This window comes from Gasterosteus aculeatus, chromosome X (genome assembly GCF_964276395.1).
Source record: "Gasterosteus aculeatus chromosome X, fGasAcu3.hap1.1, whole genome shotgun sequence".
Lineage (NCBI taxonomy): Eukaryota > Metazoa > Chordata > Actinopteri > Perciformes > Gasterosteidae > Gasterosteus > Gasterosteus aculeatus.
Genome location: NC_135698.1, coordinates 929,171 through 948,737, shown reverse-complemented (window position 1 = coordinate 948,737; position 19,567 = coordinate 929,171). Strand labels below are relative to the sequence as shown.

The following is a 19,567-nucleotide window of genomic DNA, read 5'->3' as shown; positions in this document are numbered from 1 at the left end:
TCCTTCCTCTCCTCTTCCTCCTACTGCTCCTTCCTCTCCTCTTCCTCCTACTGCTCCTTCCTCTCCTCTTCCTCCTACTGCTCCTTCCTCTCCTCTTCCTCCTTCCTCTCCTCTTCCTCCTCTTCCTCCTTCCTCTCCTCTTCCTCCTCTTCCTCCTACTCTCCTTCCTCTCCTCTTCCTCCTCCTGTGTTGTGCAGCTTTGCAGTGGTTGTGTGTCATCGACCTTTCTCTTTTAGCTTGTCAGCATGAAGACGACATCCATTTTGTCCGTGTGCATGTGTGTGTGTGTGTGTGCGTGTGTGTGTGTGTGTGTGTGTGTGTGCGTGTGTGTGTGTGTGTGTGTGTGTGCCTGTGTGTGTGTGCGTGTGCATGTGTGTGTGTGTGCAGATTCCTGCCTATTAAGCACAACACATTGTGAACAGTGTGTGTTTTGAACCACGCAGGACTAAACCGACCTGTGTGTAAAGTAGAGGCCTTAAAGGCGCAGAAACACACACAAACAAGCACTGCACACACACACACACAATACACGCACACATCAACAACTTTCCCACAGTGGAAAAATGGTTGACCTTCGATAAAGATACATTTTGTATTAAGTGCTTGAATATTACATCACATTAAATACTCATATTACAGAGAGTCTGCTGGAGGCCGAACACACACTGTCTGTGTGTGTGTCTGTGTGTGTGTCTGTGTGTGTGCATGTGATTCTGTGACACACTAACACGAGTCAGAGCACGTTTGAGAACACGGGGAAACAGACGTGACGGCGGCGGGCTGCTGCAGCGTCGGCTTCTATTCATGGTTTTATGATTCAACACTTTCACCGGCCTCCAGGCCCCGCCCCCGCGCGCCCACTGGCCAATCGCCGGACCCGCTCTTTTTGCACGCCTCCATTCGGGCCGCTTGACCCGCTTGCTTTTCCACTGCCGCCATCTTGGCATCAGACACCAGCCCGAGGGAATTAGACCTATAGGAGGAGTCGCCCCCTGCTGGTTGGTGGGAGAACGGCGCCTCGAGGCCCTGGCTCCGTTCAGCGGGCCTGGAGACGCGTCCGTCCGCGAGGACTCGCACGCTTTCTATTAACATTCAGCGGTTAAAGGTCACGAACTCAGATCAACAACGACGTTTCTTATTGAAAAAACACGTGTAAAAGTGTGAAAAGCAGCATTGGTGGAGTATTTCTGTGCTCCTCGCGTGGCCCACCTGTGTGCTGTACTGCTGGCGGGCCGGCGGCACGTCGTAGACGTCGTGCTGGCCGGGCGTCTGGTGTCTGGGCGGCACGTCGTACTCGTCCCGGTCCGGTCTGACCGCGTCGTACACGTACACCTGTCCCACGCGGGTCGGGACCACCACCTGGACGCGAGAGAGACCAGATGCTTGAACTTCAAAAAAAAATGCACAAATCCGTCCGTGGGCAGTAAAACATCACAGCAGACACACACACGCACACACAGCAGACACACACACACACAGCAGACACACACACACGCACAGGCAGCACGGGCACAGCGAGGGGGCCTGATGTTGCCGTGGGAACCGGGCGTCCCCATTGTGTGCCTGTTTAAACTGTGTATTTAAGTCAACCAGCCCGGCCTGGGAAAACAGACGCACACACACACAGTGTCCCATCGTCGTCCTCCCCCGCCGGCCCGTCCCGCTCCTTTCCACTTCCTGGTTCAACCGACAGGCGGGCCGGACCGTTGAAACCGCGGGGAGGGGGCGGCGACGGGGGCGCGGCTTTTTAATGACGCTTAAATCAACGTTTTTTTAACGGTTTGATGCGAAGCGCCTTTGTTGTTTGAATGTGCAACGCAAGTAAAGTTGCCTCAAGTTGGCGCGTGAATCACGACGCGTCGTGAATTATTACACACGGCCCCGTGTCCGATCGATAACCTGTGTTATTGATCGCCTGTCGGTCGGCCCTCTAGTGGTTGATGACTGACACCAAGTGATCGGTGTGTGTGTGTGTGTGTGTGTGCGTCTGTGTGTTACGTCTAGTTACAGAGCAACGGGTCAATGGTCCCCACCCCTGAATGAAGCGTGTGTTGCTATGGTGACGGTCGCCCTCGTTAACCAATGACATCATTTAACGGCACAGTGTGTTTGAGGCGTGACGTGTTTCTCTGCTTCAGCTGGATTTAATATCTCGTCTCCGTCATCGAGCAGTAAGAGAATAGACGGAAGATAGATATACATATATATATATACCATAAAGGTATTTATATATATCTATATATATATATACATATATATATACACCATAAAGGCATTTATATATATATATAAAACACACCAGGTTTGAACAGACGCACAACTAAACACCAGTGGGACCAAAACAAAAACAACTTCAGCCTCTGTGTGTGTGTGTGTGTGTGTGTGTGTGTGTGTGTGTGTGTGTGTGTGTGTGTGTGTGTGTGTGTGTGTGTGTGTGTGTGTCAGGCAGCCGCGCTGACTTCATTAGTCTCCAGCTGATCTCTCAGCAGGACGGAGACACACAAACGCACATCATGTATCTAACAAATTCCACTTGCATTAAAACATTCATCGCCTTGTTTACATTATTCATGTTTCTTTCTCATGAAACGTGTTCCTCTCTCCTCGTATGTGGAACAAACAGCTGGTGATCGATGGTACGTCTTCATTTAGTTTATTAATAAGAGATTATGTGAATGACAGATGTTTGTATTTAGCAACACAACCTCTAATAATACACAGAACGCTGTGTCAGCACCAATGTGACGTTTCAGTGATCACTGATGGTCTTCAGCTGTTCCTCTGTGTGTGTGTGTGTGTGTGTTAAGTTGGTCACACACACACACACACACACACACAGTGTGTCACCTGTCGGCACAGTAAAGTGTTTACTCACCGAACCACAAGATCAGAGCTGAATTATTAACAATCTTATTATTTGACTGGTCCTCCTCACACACACACACACACACAGACAGACACACACACAGACACACAATGCCTACTCTTTATTTTGCCCGTGCCTCCCCCCGGCAGGGCGCTGTGATGTCGAGTGTGAAGGCTTAAACCCATTAAGGGAAACGCCGCCGTGGGATTTCCAGCATTTTCATTTTTTTTTACCTTCTTTTTCTGCGGCGTGTTAGAAATTATTTAAATGGCCGCTTTCGTTTCCCTCCCCCCCCCCCCCCTCCACTCCCCCCTCCTCCCCCCCGTGGGGACGATGTGATAATCTCACCGGTCTTTTTGAGCGTCAGTCACGCACGCTGCGAGTGAACAACCTTCAGGATGAGCGACGGCGGATTAAACAGCCACACGTTGAGGCCGCAGTCGGTAACTTTAATAAAAAACAACTTCAATCACGATCATCTTCAGCGCTTGGTGAGAAACGCGGCGGCCACGTTGAAACCGATCACTCATTTTACGGCTGAAGAGTTTGTTTGATTGACAGCTGTGTTAGAGACTCCTTTTCAGCGACGAAGTCATGACAGCAGAGGCCGACCCTCGACTTCTGGATTGCACCGAAAGAAGAGACACGCGTGCACCAGAACGCCGTAACAATGGCAGGAAGTGTGCGCGCGCGTTCGTGACACACAAACATCCACATCTCGACCTCCTCCGTCCTTCCTTACCTTGCCCAGCGCTTTGTTGCCGCTTTCCCAGTTCCTCTTATCCAGGGAGGGGGGCACCTGGTACACATCCTGCCCACCTCCGGTCCCCCCGGCCGGGCCCGGCGCTGGGCCGACAGAGGGGGGCACCTGGTAGACGTCCCGCCCCGGCGGCTGGTACTGTCTCCGGGCCAGAAGAGGCGCCTTCAGGGGGGGTCCCGGGGGGAGTCCGCTGGGGCCCGAGGGGATCTGGTACACACTTTGTGGACTGGTTTTGGGCCCGTGGGAGGGGGGCATCATGTAGATGGAGTCGGCGTTGGGCTGCGCCGGGTGCATGGACGTGTACTGCGCCGAGTGCAGCGGCTTGGCGGGAAAACCGCCGGCCGGCCCCGGAGACGGCGCCGGCTTGGCGTAGGCGCTCGGCGGGGGGAGGGGCCGCTGCTGCGTCTGGGAGGAGGGACAGGAAGCGGCGGGCTCCGGCGGGGGAGGCGCGGCCTGCTGCTGCTGCTTGCCGTCGTACATGCCGACCAGGATCTTGAGGCGGTTGCCGGGGACGATGCCCTGGCGCCCGTGGAGGGAGCAGAGCCACCAGCCGTCCAGGCCCTGCGTGTCCCGCTCCAACACGGTCATGATGTCCCCTTTGCGGAAGGACAGCTCGTCCGGGGACTCGGCCACGTTGTCGTACAGCGCCTTGGCCAGCACGTTCTGCAGAGGGGGGGGGGGGGGGGGGGGGGGGGGGCGTAAACACATGAGAGGCGTCGTATACAGACACAGTTACCACGGTTACAATGAACTTACACTGAAAACACAATGTGACTTATGAGACTATAAACCGACTAGAAGAACATCACGCTGCCACTAAAAACCAGAGATGGAGAACATTAACTAATGTTTGCTGAGGGAATTATTGACTCATAGACTTCTACACAACCGGGAGTCGCCCCAATTTACAGTTTATACTGTAAAATACGTATAAAGAGAGAAGAGATTGTGGTCGTGATTACAGGAAACCGATGCCGACTGGTAGGAAATAGGATCTTTGTTTTTACATGTTCTGTTCCGTCTCAGAAGCTTTAACACTTATTTTCCAAGCGTCTCCCTGAAGCCGCCGTCGACTCTCCAGTGAAAGCCAGCAGACGATAAACTGTCTCTCTTTGAGAGAGAAGCTGTGCACACTAGGACGGCGTCCACGTTCTGATTCGCTGTTTAACGACGCGCTGCAACACGTGATCGAGCATCGCGTATTCAGTGGTGGAGATAAGTATGTGTGGTTCTGCAACATGCAGCGAGCCGACTGCGGGATTTAAACCTTCATATCATTGGAGGGGGGGCGGGTAACAATGACCGGCAGGTTGGGCAAACACACACATGTACCCCCCCCCCCCCCCCCCCTCAGTCGTCCTGGAACTCTTTGAAACTAAACCAATATTTGTCGTCCACGTCTGAGCGGCTGCAGTCTGAGAACCGGCACAGACTAGTACAGCCTGAACTGGCCATGTGCCACGCACACGCACACCCACACACGCACGCACGCTGAGCACAAAGCACCGGCCACGTCTAAATGAGGCCGTTTAATTGGCTTTGGGATTTACGGCCCGTTGGCCGGCGGCGAGACGCAGACGGACACTCGGCCCCGACGTGCTCGCCTCAGCAGATTCCCCCCTCGCCGGTCGCGCTCAAGAGTTCCCCTTTGAAAGCGAATGAGAACAAATAGGTGGCAGCCATAGGCCGGCTGGACTCTAAGCCCCGCCTCCCGTCAGAGGGCACCGCCTCTCGCTGCGTGTTTGTGCTTCGAAGGGGGTCCAGAATGTGCTGATGTCCGCATTCCTATCCAGATGTTTCACTTTTCCAAACAAACAAACACTCATTCAGCATCGAAAGTGGGTGTCAAGATCCAAACGACCCAACGAACAAATGAACATGAACAAATCCCCGTCACCTTTCCAAGAGCGTCATCGCCGTGGCAACCGGCTAAGAGCGAACATTCGACGCGATTTAAAACACCTTTTACACATTTCCCCCTCCATGAGCCTGTGAGCAGTTCTTTGTCCTCGCCGTCCCTTCGGGCAGCCGGGTCACCCTGACCTCAGACACCACGCCGCATGTCAGGCGCCCTCTTTCAGACGTTGCACAGCACTGAAGTCCCATTCCAGCGTCCAGAGAAACAGGAAGTGCGGCGGTGGAGATGAATCACACACACCCCCCCCCCGATGGGCCTGGGAATCACCCGTCCTCGTCTATTTGCGTCTGGCGTGGGCAGCCTGAGGGACACAGCTTCTGTGACTGCTCTTTAGCATATCTCAGATTGGCCGCGGTTTCAGTTCTTTCCACGCCGGTCGCGATGGGGAACGTTTCCCAAGGACCCGTGTTGGATCACTTCCAGCGTCCCGGAGCTCGGAAGACCTCAAGGACTCGTAAACGTAGCGGCTGACATTTGAGCTCCCACTTGGCGTTTTAAGACGTTAATGAAGCAAAAAGGCCTCAAAAAGGCCGGAGGGCCGCGGCCCCCCCGCCTGCTACCGCGAGGAACGCCGTGTTTGATGCAACGTTCAATAAATACATTCAAAAGGATGCTGACACGTGACGATGACGATGCAGATTTGTAAAGAGTCAAAGTTCACGTTTGTTGATGTCAGCGCACCGACGGCGAGCAGGCGGCTCTTAAAACGCTAAGTGATTAGCATGCTAAAGCTGCAGCGGCTCCCATGTACTTATACCTACATGTACTTATACGTGAGCATGTACTTATACCTACATGTACTTATACCTGAGCATGTACTCATACCTACATGTACTTATACCTGAGCATGTACTTATACGTGAGCATGTACTTATATCTACATGTACTTATACCTGAGCATGTACCTATACGTGAGCATGTACTTATACCTGAGCATGTACTTATACCTGAGCATGTACTTATACGTGAGCATGTACTTATATCTACATGTACTTATACCTGAGCATGTACTTATACGTGAGCATGTACTTATATCTACATGTACTTATACCTCAGCATGTACTTATATATACATGTACTTATATGTGAGCATGTACTTATACGTGAGCATGTACTTATATCTACATGTACTTATACCTGAGCATGTACTTATACGTGAGCATGTACTTATATCTACATGTACTTATACCTGAGCATGTACTTATATCTACATGTACTTATACCTGAGCATGTACTTATACCTGAGCATGTACTTATATCTACATGTACTTATACCTGAGCATGTACTTATACCTGAGCATGTACTTATATCTACATGTACTTATACCTGAGCATGTACTTATACCTGAGCATGTACTTATACGTGAGCATGTACTTATATCTACATGTACTTATACCTGAGCATGTACTTATACCTGAGCATGTACTTATATCTACATGTACTTATACCTGAGCATGTACTTATATCTACATGTACTTATACGTGAGCATGTACTTATACGTGAGCATGTACTTATATCTACATGTACTTATACCTGAGCATGTACTTATACGTGAGCATGTACTTATATCTACATGTACTTATACCTGAGCATGTACTTATACCTACATGTACTTATACGTGAGCATGTACTTATACCTACATGTACTTATACCTGAGCATGTACTCATACCTACATGTACTTATACCTGAGCATGTACTTATACGTGAGCATGTACTTATATCTACATGTACTTATACCTGAGCATGTACCTATACGTGAGCATGTACTTATATCTACATGTACTTATACCTGAGCATGTACTTATACCTGAGCATGTACTTATACGTGAGCATGTACTTATATCTACATGTACTTATACCTGAGCATGTACTTATACGTGAGCATGTACTTATATCTACATGTACTTATACCTCAGCATGTACTTATATATACATGTACTTATATGTGAGCATGTACTTATACGTGAGCATGTACTTATATCTACATGTACTTATACCTGAGCATGTACTTATACGTGAGCATGTACTTATATCTACATGTACTTATACCTGAGCATGTACTTATATCTACATGTACTTATACCTGAGCATGTACTTATACCTGAGCATGTACTTATATCTACATGTACTTATACCTGAGCATGTACTTATACGTGAGCATGTACTTATATCTACATGTACTTATACCTGAGCATGTACTTATATCTACATGTACTTATACGTGAGCATGTACTTATACGTGAGCATGTACTTATATCTACATGTACTTATACCTGAGCATGTACTTATACGTGAGCATGTACTTATATCTACATGTACTTATACCTGAGCATGTACTTATATCTACATGTACTTATACGTGAGCATGTACTTATACGTGAGCATGTACTTATATCTACATGTACTTATACCTGAGCATGTACTTATACGTGAGCATGTACTTATATCTACATGTACTTATACCTGAGCATGTACTTATACCTGAGCATGTACTTATATCTACATGTACTTATACGTGAGCATGTACTTATACGTGAGCATGTACTTATACATACATGTACTTATACGTGAGCATGTACTTATACATACATGTACTTACAGAAGCAGATGTGCAGTGAGGAGGAAGTAACGTGAACAGCTGGTGGAGCGAGCTCAGTACAGACAGGTCACTCATCTGTGTGAGTGGGTGTGTGTGTGTGTGTGTGTGTGTGTCTGTGTGTGTGTGTGTGTGTGTGTGTCTGTGTGTGTGTGTGTGTGTGTGTGTGTGTTCGCAGGTGTGCGAGTGGCTTAATGTCCTTTTGTCTCTTGCCTCCCATTTGACCCCTGGGGACAAATACTACCCCGCCACAAGAGCTTTCATGTGTGCGTGTGCGTGCATGTGTGTGTGTGTGTGCGTGTGCGTGCATGTGCGTGTGTGTGTGCGTGTGCGTGCATGTGTGTGTGCGTGCATGTGTGTGTGCGTGTGCGTGCATGTGCGTGTGTGTGTGTCTGTGCCCCACAGTGCAGGGAGCGTTTGAAAAGACGCTTCATGGCTCTCCCTGCGTTTCTAGTCTTGAGCCTTCGTGCAGCAGAGAAGTCTGAAGCGGAAAGAGGCGGGGCCACGCCACGGCCACGCCCACGATTTACGGCTCCCCGACGTGTCTCCTCTTCTTCTTCTGCTTGGAGACGGCTAAAGGGAACGACCGTCTGATCTAGAACCTTATTATTAATTAGTCCGTTACAGGAACAAGGGATGTTTGAACCCGCTAACGTGGTAACTGATATCCGGTTGGTTCAGTGCTCCACGCGAGCATCCGCCACCACCAAACGTCAGGCGCGAACCGCGTCACGGACCCCCCCACGCGTGTCCTCACTCTCAGGGTCTCAAGGTTGTAAACAGACAAGAAACAAAAAAAAAAAAAGCCGTCATCACAACTTCTTCCAGCATCATCTCTGGTCACATTTTGCACCCATTTCAAAATGTATAACGTTGTTGGGTCGTGTCCCCGTGTCCCCCTGGACCACCGTGTCCCCGTGTCCCCCTGGACCGCCGTGTCCCCCTGGACCACCGTGCGGCACATAGCTGAGGCGTGTGTCTCTGTATCACTGCTATTGCTGAGGCGAGTCTGGGCCTGTCTGTCTCTCTGTCTCATCTGTCTCACACACACGTCCCCCCCCTTACTACAGCATTCCACAGCCTGCGCGCACAAACACACAACTATCATCACATCCCAGACGCACAAACAAAACACGCGCACACATTCAGATTCACGCAGAACACGGCAGAATAACCCTCCTTCCAAGCTGCCCCATCCCCCCCCATTCCACCCCCCCCCCCCCTCCCTTTTCTCCTGCCCTTCCCCTTTCCTCCCTCCCTCCCTCCCTCCCTCCCTCCCTCTTTTCCTGACCTGGCACGTACGGAAATTCTTGTGCGTGCACGGCCGACTTTGCACAACAGCCGAGAGGATCCTCCATCCGGTGGGAGCCGGTTCTCCGTATCGTCGTCCATCATTTGTACGGCGGCCCCCCCGCTGGGTGGGGCAGGGGGGAGGGTGGGGGGGGGGCTGGCAGACCACATTCTGTTTGCAAAACTACCCAAGAACTGAGATCAATACAGGCCACTAACAGCACGAAGACATCTACAATGCAAAGCTGGGTGGTGCTTTTCGCGGATGTCACAACCCCAGAGGCGCTGCGTGTGATCTCGATGGGTCAAAGCAGACGTTAGACAGACGTGGAAGTCCGTGTAATGTCCGATTGAGGACACACAGGCGCCAGAAAGAGGCCGACGAAAATGTCTGAACAGATGCGTCGACAACCCAAACCCCCCGAAGCTGAGAGCTCTGCAACAGACCTGGTTTGGTTACGACGGAACGACCGAAAAAAACGGCTCAGCGGCCGCGGCGTTTTTTTGTTGTTGGGGGGAGGGGGGGGGGGGGGTCGTGCCGAGCCGCCTGCCAGGGAACATCTCCTGCCGTCTGCTGTATGAGTTAAAGGGCCACTGAGGGGAACGTCTGGAGAACCAGGTTTGGACATTTCAGAGGTGAAACGTCCAAGAGACCCTTCGCTTTGAAGACGTATACAACCAATACAGACACGCACGCAATGGATCTATCGTCGCAAACAGCGCCGCAGCTCTACGTGCAGCTCTACGTGCAGCTCTAGGTGGCAGTTGATCCCTGCTGAAGAATTCCTGCCCCTCGGGCGACGACTAAGAGCAGAAACAACAGCGGGGATTGTGTCGCCCGGGGCACAGGATCGGCTCGGTGGGGCGCGGCCTTGAGCGGAGCTCAACCTGTTGACTGAACGCTGGCAGGAGCTTATGAGAGCGCACACACACACACACAGACACACACACACACACACAGATAGGCAGCCACAGAAACAGAAACTGGGCAGGAAGGAAAACATCTTGCACAACAGTGCTGTGTTACCTTCCTAACCAACCCTTCTGCCTCTGAACGAGGACTTTGGAGTATCAAGGGCCGTGGTGGCACGATACGCAGCAGCAGATCCGACTGTGCGTCCGGGCAGCCGCTCACGCCCGTGCTTAAGGGCTTTGCTAACCTGCACTTACACGGGCAGCAACGCCGCCGACGGCCCCTCTGATCGCCGACTGCAGGATCAGACCCGCTGTGACGCGAAGCCGCTGCAGATGCATCAACACGCGGTGACCTCCACGTCTCTCAGGGTAGTCCAGGTGTACTGCACTGAAGAAGACCCCCACGCCTCCTGCTTCTGAGGCAGCGGCGACAAAGCTCACTAAAGATGTGCCCCTTTGTTTGAACTTCAAACTCCACGTTCTTGTCCAACTGGTCAAGAATCAGTTGGACAAGAACGTCAGAAAGACTCAAAGTCCGATTGGGCTTGTGTGCGGAAAGAACTGCTCTTTGTCCTGGGGTTCAACGGGCCAAGCAAGTGGGCGTGACGACGGCCCTTCTGCCACGCAAAACCAGAGCAAGACCAAATTCCACGGGGGGCAAAGAGGAGGGGTGATTCACACAAAGACGCCCGCGAAAGACTTAAGGACCTTGGTCCTGGAAATGGAAGCCACCTCTTGGCCTAAAGCAAACTGAAGGGTAACTCCAACGGCCCTTCTGGCCATCGTCTGGAATCTGCCGTCACATGAGAACATCTTTACTGGACTTAAGAGGGGTTCAAATAAGGAGAGTAAGTGTGTAATGTGACTTTTTTTGGGGGGGGCCTATAGGAGATGAACCTGTTTGGTGGTTTCCTGTACACACGTCTGTCCGGTCATAGTCATTTTCACACAGTGACAAATCTGCCGAACCTGAAGCTGCCCTTTGTCTCTTTGCAAATATTAGAAAAGGCCAAGAATTCAAGAATTGGAACTGGCACTTTTCCTGCTAATTGTAAAGCCAACATAATTACACGAGCTGACCTATCAATGGCCGCGCGGCGTCAACGGGATCCGCCCTTCTGACCACTAAGAAGGTCGATGTGCATGGGAACCTTCCCTGTGATGGTCAGTCAGCGACTGAGCCTCGCCCATGTGTTGTATATATATATATATAGGTACACTGATGGAAACGGACCTTTCGACCTTCTCACAAACAGCACATTCTGGCCGGAGTACGTCCATCGCTTGGTTTACTGGATCGGACGTTTCCTCGTACAACAACATCAAGCCGGCCCTCATGTCCCACGTGATGTTTCGCGTGCACACACGTCCATGTTCCTACGTCAATACGAGTTTAAGTCCATTCCTCACGGCGTCGGTACACATTTCTTTACCCGGGCCGTTTCTCCGTGACTCGCCGAGTCTCTCACCGAGTCACCCGGCTTACAGCGGGAATTCCATTGTGTGTCCCGCTACCGTTAATATGTCGTATATAAATGCCAGATATGTTTAAGCCGTCTGTGTTGCGACAGTTTAGGGCTGAAAAGTGACCGAAATAAGTTTCTGGAAACACGACGAGAGGCCATGAATTAAAGAACGCAGGTTTCACAGTGTTCCTTCATATTTGATCGGCGCCGCTTGGTTTGACAGTCGGGTCAAAGCCCACCGGATTCACCAGCAATGATTGACAGCTGCACCCAAAGACGTCTCCGATCGGTTGTTTCAGAGTCAGGAGAAAGAGGCAGAGGTCTTTAGCGACGGAGAGAAGCTCTGCTTTGAGTCCGACTCCGGACTGTCACCCTCTGCCCAAAAGCGAGGAAGTGACATCACGGCGAGGTGCGAGCGCGACATGTCAGCCCGCCGAGCGCTTATTCTGCACTCGTTACACGCTAGTTACTGGCGCGTAATTACTCGCTACACGCAGAGTGTAGTTACCCCAAACACACACAAACACACACAAACACACACACGGGGGTGGAGCGAAACCCTTCGAACAATAGCTCTTAAATCACGTCGTGTTCACGCGTCGGCCTCAGCTGGGCTTTGCTGAGTCAGCAGAAAAGGGCCTCTGCTCCTCGCCGTGGTTTGTTCCCGCCGCGCGCCGGACGGTCGAGGCCTCCCGCCGCGCACTCCTCCGGCGCCCTTTCCTCTAAACGTTCACACAGGCGCTGCCGGGAGAGGAGCGCTCGCCACTTGTGACGTCTCACTTCGGGTCAAAGCGAGCAAACTCACAGAAACGGTTTGTCGTGCGAAACAACGGCGCCGACGGGAGGAAAAACCAGGAGGGATTCACGTCTGCTCCTTCCTCACATTCCTTCACACACACACACACACACACACACACACACACACACACAAACCCCGCTGGGAGGCAACAAAAGGTCGGAATCCACAGAGAAAATGTCAACTCCTCCCCCCCTTCACATTTCCCTCTTCTCTCTCACCCCCAACCCCCCCCCTCCGACCCAGCTGGGACGTCCCGCTAGGAGACAAACACACACACACAAGTAGGCAAACAGCAACACAAAAGAGACACACTCACTCACCAGGTAGTTCATGTTGGCCCTGCTGCCGTGGGCCGTGTGGCTGTAGTTCGGCCTCCCGACAGACGCTTTGCCAACTCGACCCTTTCAGTTTTTTTTGTTCCCGAGTAGATCCCAAAAAGATCCCCCCCCCCCGCCGCCGCCGCCCCCACCACCCCCACCAAACTCCTCCAGGTCTCCTCCTGCGCCCCCGTGTCCCCGTGTCCTTCCTGCTTTGTGTCCCCGTGTCCTGTCTTGTTTTCAGTAGGCGAGCTGGTCCCGGCGCACACCGCCTCGCTCCGTGATCTCACGCGGCAAGAATGAGACTGCTGCTTGGCTCCGTTTACCTCCTCCCCCCCCCCCGCCCGCTTCCTCCCTTGATCTCCCCCCTCTCCCTCTCTCTCTCTCTCTGGCCTGAGAAGAAGAGGGAGGAGCGTGAAACCCAAAGCGTCACTTCCTGCTGGATCCTCACATTCCCTCTATGCAGGCCGGCCATTGGCTTCTTCTCCCCCTCGTTCCTCCTCCCCTCTGTGGCTCCCCCCCCCCCTCCCTCCCTCCCTCCTCCCCTCTGTGGCTCTCTCCCCCTGGCTGTGGCCGGCTGTCGGTGCGCCGTGACCTTTGGCCCTCACATTCGGTCACATCTCCCCTCCCCATGGAAGTCAGAATGTCTCATCATGTTACGCGTTCAAGCACGAGAGCGGATGTGGAGTTTCGTTCATCGCTTATTTAAAGAAAAGGGAAAACACTGGAATCTAAAGACTTCCGGAGGCTCCGCCTTTATAAACGGCTTCGCCCCCGTTAGGATCAGTTAAAGGAGACGTGCGCTCAGGGACCTTCGCGACAGTTAATAATCAATACCACGATTGACACTCAGTGATTGAATGGTTTCTGACGGCACGTCGACGTTGCAATCGTTCTCCTTGAGGTGAGGAGGAGCGAAGCATCCGGGCGTCCGTCACGCCGACGGGGATCTGATACTCGCATGCAAACAAATGACCGGGGACACTCGTCCACACGGTGTGTCCCCCCTGTAGCCGCTGGCCCGGAGGTCACGAGAGACGATGCGAGATCACCATCTGCAACGCCGTCTGCACCTTCTAGTCCCCGAGGCCTCTGGTGTCGAGGACAGCAGTCACTTTGTGTGTGTGTGTGTGTGTGTGAGACGCCGTCCAGCAGAACATTCCACACACACACACACACAAGCACACGCACACGCACACGCAGAAGACAGAAAGTAGTCATTGAGGATCAAGCGATGTGGGTCAATGGTAATAAATGGTGACGGTCTCCTCGGGAAGTTGCTTCCTGAACACTGAGTTTCTGTGTCTTGACTTCTGGGCCAAAAAGAAAGACGGGGAACCGAGGAGCCATGACCTCTGACCTCTGGCATAACGTCTGTGTTTGCGTCAAGAAGTGTACGAAAAGCAGACTGCGGCTTTGAGGCCTCGGCGACGCGTGAACCTCACGCTGAAGACCCGAAACTAGGGATCGAAAACCATGACGTCGTGTACAAACCAAGAAGAAGTAAGAGTCATTTTCTCTGCAGAGCGGCTGATCGGCTGCAACCTGCCGTCCCCGCAGGACTCGTTCGCTCCCGGGTCTCTGAAGCGAGCTAGAAAGATGGCGGCCGACCCCGGACAAGAACCTGTGTGTGCCCCTTCCATCTGGCAGGAGGCTGAGGTCGTTTTGTAGAAGCGGCTTCTGCAGTCGGCCTCCGTCCCGGAGGTCAGCGGCCGTGACCTCTGACAACGTGGGACGGCAGAGGGTGAATGCGTCCCATTCACTGCACAGTAACGGCCATTCACGGGGGGGAGGGGGTGGGGGCGTCTGGGCCATTATCGCCAAAACGAATGCCGCCCCGTCCGCCGCGACTTGGCGAGGACAAAAACACGCCCGGGCCGCCCGTTGGAGACAGACGCACGCATGCACCTGGGGTCCGGGCGCAGTGACCCAGAGCGGACCGTTCAACCGCGATGCCGGGCGCCGGCTGTGACGCAAAAACGGGCCCGAAAGCCCGCCAGGAGAAAGCGGCGGAAAACACCCCGGTGGTCCGACTGAAACGCGCTCTCGTGCCAGAGGACACAACCACGAGCAGCACGAGCGCGTTGGTCCACGAAGCAGATGTGGACGAACTGATGGGACGTCTTGTGTTTGCGACGTCCTGTCGGTCGGAAATGTCTCCTCGCCGTCGGTTTGAAGCCCTCCTGATCCTTGCAACCAGGGTCACACGGTATGGTGACCACTGCACACGGTATGGTGACCACTGCACACGGTTTGGTGACCACTGTCACACGGTATGGTGACCACTGTCACACGGCATGGTGACCACTGCACACGCGCTGTCAAGACCTCCACCGGGGCGGCAGAGCACACGGCACATGCGTGACACGGGATGCTCATATTTCAGAAGACTTGAGGTGTGGCTGACGGTTGGGTTGTAAGCGAGCTTCACCCCCTCAGATCACATGTCGTGTGAAGGTTGCTATGGCAACTAGGCCAGTGAATCGGGACGGATCTAAATGTGCTGATCACACGTGTGCGGGACACACAGTAACGTCGTTGGTGCTCGAGTACGGGATGGATTTATATCTTATTCCTTGGTCCAGTTCCTACACCTGGAAATGCAAATCGGCTGATAATAAACGCAGATACCAGAAGTTTAGGACAAGAGAGGAACTATTATAATTCCATTACTATTTGATGTGTAACCAAAGAGAACCGTGCCATGAGACGGATATGTGGGGCATCTTGTTTCCGTCTGTTTCCATCTGATGGCAGCAGCACAGCACTTTCCTCTGCTGCCACACAACGCGCCTCCCAAACAAAGACTCGCCTATAGTCGCCCGCCGGAGGACCACAACTACGCTTTCAGATTTTGAGTGTGGCATCACTTGAATGATTTCATCAGAGAAGTTAAAGCTTCGCCGTCGAACGTCTCGGTCTCAGTCAGACGCACCCGTCCCCCGTCTCCCCTCTCAGGGGGTCCCGCGGTAAACACACAGACCCGATTGCATCCTCGCGCTGCAGAGGAGGGACGCGGGAGGACGGTATCGGCCGCTGGCGGTCTCCTCGAGGGCCCCCGCCTGTCTTTTTATAGGCCCGCCGAAGTGGAGTAGGCTAATTAGCCACAGCTGGTATGTGTCACCAAACTTTCAGACAAACGCCACACAGAAAGATGGTGTGCAGCGTCGGGTCAGGCTCTCTGCTCATATGAGTTTGAACCCATCAGGCTGCACCGGCGACCTTCTGTCCCTACGGGATTGTTGTGGGGGGAGGAAACTCTGATCTGCAGCTCCCTAATCCACGTAATATGCGGATTAGAAGAGATTTGGCGAGGATTACAGACGGATCTTCACCGTCGTGCCTCTCTCCACCCGCCGCCGACGGCCGACTGACGCGCCGCTGCAGGACCCGACGTTTGTGATGGAACCGGACCCACTGAGAACATATCACCGCCCAGTTCTCCTTCACTCCTGCATCTAGACTTTTGTTTACTGACCTGTAACAGTGGCTTCATACTGAGGTGATTAGCTGGTTGGACGGCAGCAGGTAGAAGATGCGTTCACACGTCTTCGTTGGAGGCGTCCGTCTACGCCGTGAGGCAGGAAGCCAGTTGGCTTCACTCAAACGGATATTTGCCAAATGCTGCTGATGATGACGTTCAACACTTATTTGTTTCTGCTTAATTACATTTCTCCACAACCAGTGATCGCATCATATCACACTTTGTATGAGCACGTTGAAGGAACCTCAGGAAACGGTTCCTCTCTTGTCCTAATGCCAGAAACAGCAACACATGAACAATAGCAAAAGACATTTTGCATCCAAGGCAGAAATGATGAGTAGAACCGATCCGGTTCACTCTCTGGGGACCATGGACCTCCAGCACAACTGGGATGGCAATGCAGCCCGGTTGACCTTCTGACCCCAGAGGAGTCAGATGAGAAAGGTCAGCATTTGGGCTTCTCATCCTCTGGGGAACACGAACATCTGCCCTGAATGTCACGACATCTGGCCCGTCGTGGACGCGACGCTCCGAGGTCCGTGTGTGTGCGCGGCGCAGATGTGGATGGAAGACGTCTTAGAATTGATACAAACGTCTCATGAGACGTCCCGTGACTGTTGGGTCTCCGGCGAGTGAATCAGAATATAATGCGCTTTGCGCGATGTGGTTAAAGCAAAATGTTCATGCGGCACGACGGTTTAGATTTCTCCTTCTCAGCGCCGACCAAAGGATCTTTCACATCCGCAGCAACGGAAACGTGTCTCATGGGAGCCGCAGTTGTAGTTAAAAATAGAACATTTGTCACATTCGTGTAAAAAGTAGCAAGAGGTCGTAATTTATTGAGTGTGGAAGACGAACGACGGAATGCGCCGCTGCCACCAGCTGAATGTTCCTTTGAAAACCCAAATATCCGCTCCATCATTTGTTATTCTGCTTTTTGTGGCCTACAGGACACGCGCCCTGACGAAGGTAACATCTGGGACTGATGTGCTGGAGCGGCCAGCGGAGACGTCTGGAGCAGAATCACGGTGTGCAGTAGTCGCCGGTCCCGCTTCGCATCGAAATATGAAAACACAACGGTGGCAAATATTCACGTGAGACATTTCCCGCCCGATCGCTCCGCGCGACCACCTCCCCGCCCGGGGGCTCGGCCCTCGCTGTTCAAAGCCCGGGCCACAGCGCGCTCAGCTGAAGCCCGGCGCGCTCCGGCAGAACGCGGGACGCACCGCGGAGCCGGCCGGGATGCTGCAGGATTTCAAGCTCGGCGGAAAACAAACGGCCGCTGCTGCGATCTGTGACGTTTGCCCCGCCCCCCCCGAGTCCAGGGCGCCGCTGTGGAGTCGGCTGCTGTCCGTGGTGCTGATGGGCCGAACAACAGGCGACAAACATCAGCAACACACAGTCACACAACTGATGCCCGTAGTTTGTTTGCAGGGAATAATCAGCAGCCTGTTCCCTTCCTCTGGCCGCCCCCCTTTCTGTTAATGTGACCAGCTGAGACGAGTGCAGGCAGGTATTAACGGGGTGTTCAGCCCTGCAGACACACACACACACACGCACAAACACGCATGCACGCACACACACACTCTTTGGGAGCTGGGAGTTTAATCTGCCCAGCTGCTACCCTGTGAATTGGTTGTGAACTGAGAGGGCAAGCAATTTACTCCTCACAAAGGCCATTCCACACCAACCAGCGCTGTGTGTGTGTGTGTGTGTGTGTGTGTGTGTGTGTGTGTGTGATGGAATTGAGACGGGGGGACGGAAATATGTGTAGGATAAAGAGTGCTGCAGCAGAATGGATTCGGGGTGGATGAGGGGGGGATACGGAGGGATGAGAAGGGGGGAGATGGGGGTGCAGCCGAGCGAGGGAGGGACAGTAAGGGGGAGGCGGTGAAGGCGGCGTTAACGCGGCAGGGGGCGGGGTTTACTCCCTGTCTGATACCACGTCCCACGCGCACTAATGGGACACTCAGCGACTGACTGTCGCTCATTTATTCAGCGTTTGACGCGTTTCCTCCTCGGGGCTGAACAATGAACAGAAGTCAATGGCGTGCAGATCTATGGTAGTGCCAGAAACCTGTCCGTCACAGTAAGCCCCGCCCTACAGCATACCCACCTTCATGGGCTTTTTGACTCTAAATGGGCCAAAATGTACTGTATGAACGACATGCTTTGTCGAAGAAGACATTAAACTAGACATTTAGACCAGAAATTCATGTTTACAATGTTTACTGAGGGAATAAATCAAGCAAAAAATAGGGTTATTTTCTCATAGACGTCTATCCAACCTGATGTCAAGTGTAGTCCTGATGTATCATCCAGCAAAAATACAACCCGATTGTAATAAAGCTACAGAACACGGACGGAGGTCAGATAAGCAGCAGGACTCAGTGGTCTTCTCCTCTGCCTGTGCAGCCCAGACAGCATGGACACACACACAGACACACACACAGACACACACACAGCGAGCAGCGAGCTCAGTGCTGTGAGCCGGTTCGTCCCAGTGGAGCAGCTTCTGTTTGCCGGCTGACTCGTTGACTGCAGCAGAGCGACGCGTCCTCGCGCTTCTCCTGATGTATCACCAGAACCTTTTCATTGGGAGATTTCATGTGGAGCAGCCGTGAACTGTACAGGAGACGTTGTCATCGTGACGCCACCCATCGGTTTGTGCACCGAAGTAACAAAGCCTCTTGAAGTGGCCATCTTGGAATTTTTCCTTTGCCATGTTGGTTTGCAACCGATAACAAATAAATGATCACATTTTCAATGCGGAGGAATTAGGTACAAATGTTATATACAGCTGTTTTCAGCAGTGACCTGTCAATCAAGCATACTCCACTTTGACTGACTGTGAATTAAGCATAATTAACAAATAAATGATCACATTTTCAATGCGGAGGAATTAGGTACAAATGTTATATACAGCTGTTTTCAGCAGTGACCTGTCAATCAAGCATACTCCACTTTGACTGACTGTGAATTAAGCATAATTATCTCTATCAATGTCATGCTGTATTGGTGAGAATTTCAAAAGGAGAGACCATAAACTAGCAACCGGTTGCCGCCTGCAAGGAACGTTAGCAACCAGCGCGCCCCCCCCAGTACGACCCCGCACTGCTGAAGGTCAATAAAGTTATTTCTAGGGCTGTCAA

The 19,567-nt window shown here is 52.5% G+C and overlaps 1 protein-coding gene across 2 annotated transcripts in view; it reads right to left on the bottom strand.

Annotated features, from left to right (window-relative positions):
* LOC144383640 (breast cancer anti-estrogen resistance protein 1-like) overlaps window positions 1–19,567 on the bottom strand; it is a 29,181-nt gene that overhangs the window by 4,754 nt on the left and 4,860 nt on the right. Inside the window, exons 1-3 of one of the 2 annotated variants that reach the window (XM_078081928.1) lie at window positions 12,935–13,238; window positions 3,609–4,289; window positions 1,210–1,359 (exon numbers count right to left, since the gene is read on the bottom strand). In XM_078081928.1, the coding sequence (XP_077938054.1) occupies window positions 1,210–1,359; window positions 3,609–4,289; window positions 12,935–12,946 (843 nt within the window). In that variant the 5' untranslated portion in view covers window positions 12,947–13,238. Of the gene's footprint in view, window positions 1–1,209; window positions 1,360–3,608; window positions 4,290–12,934; window positions 13,239–19,567 lie in introns of those variants that run through there. The other variant, XM_078081929.1, reaches the window with a different exon arrangement.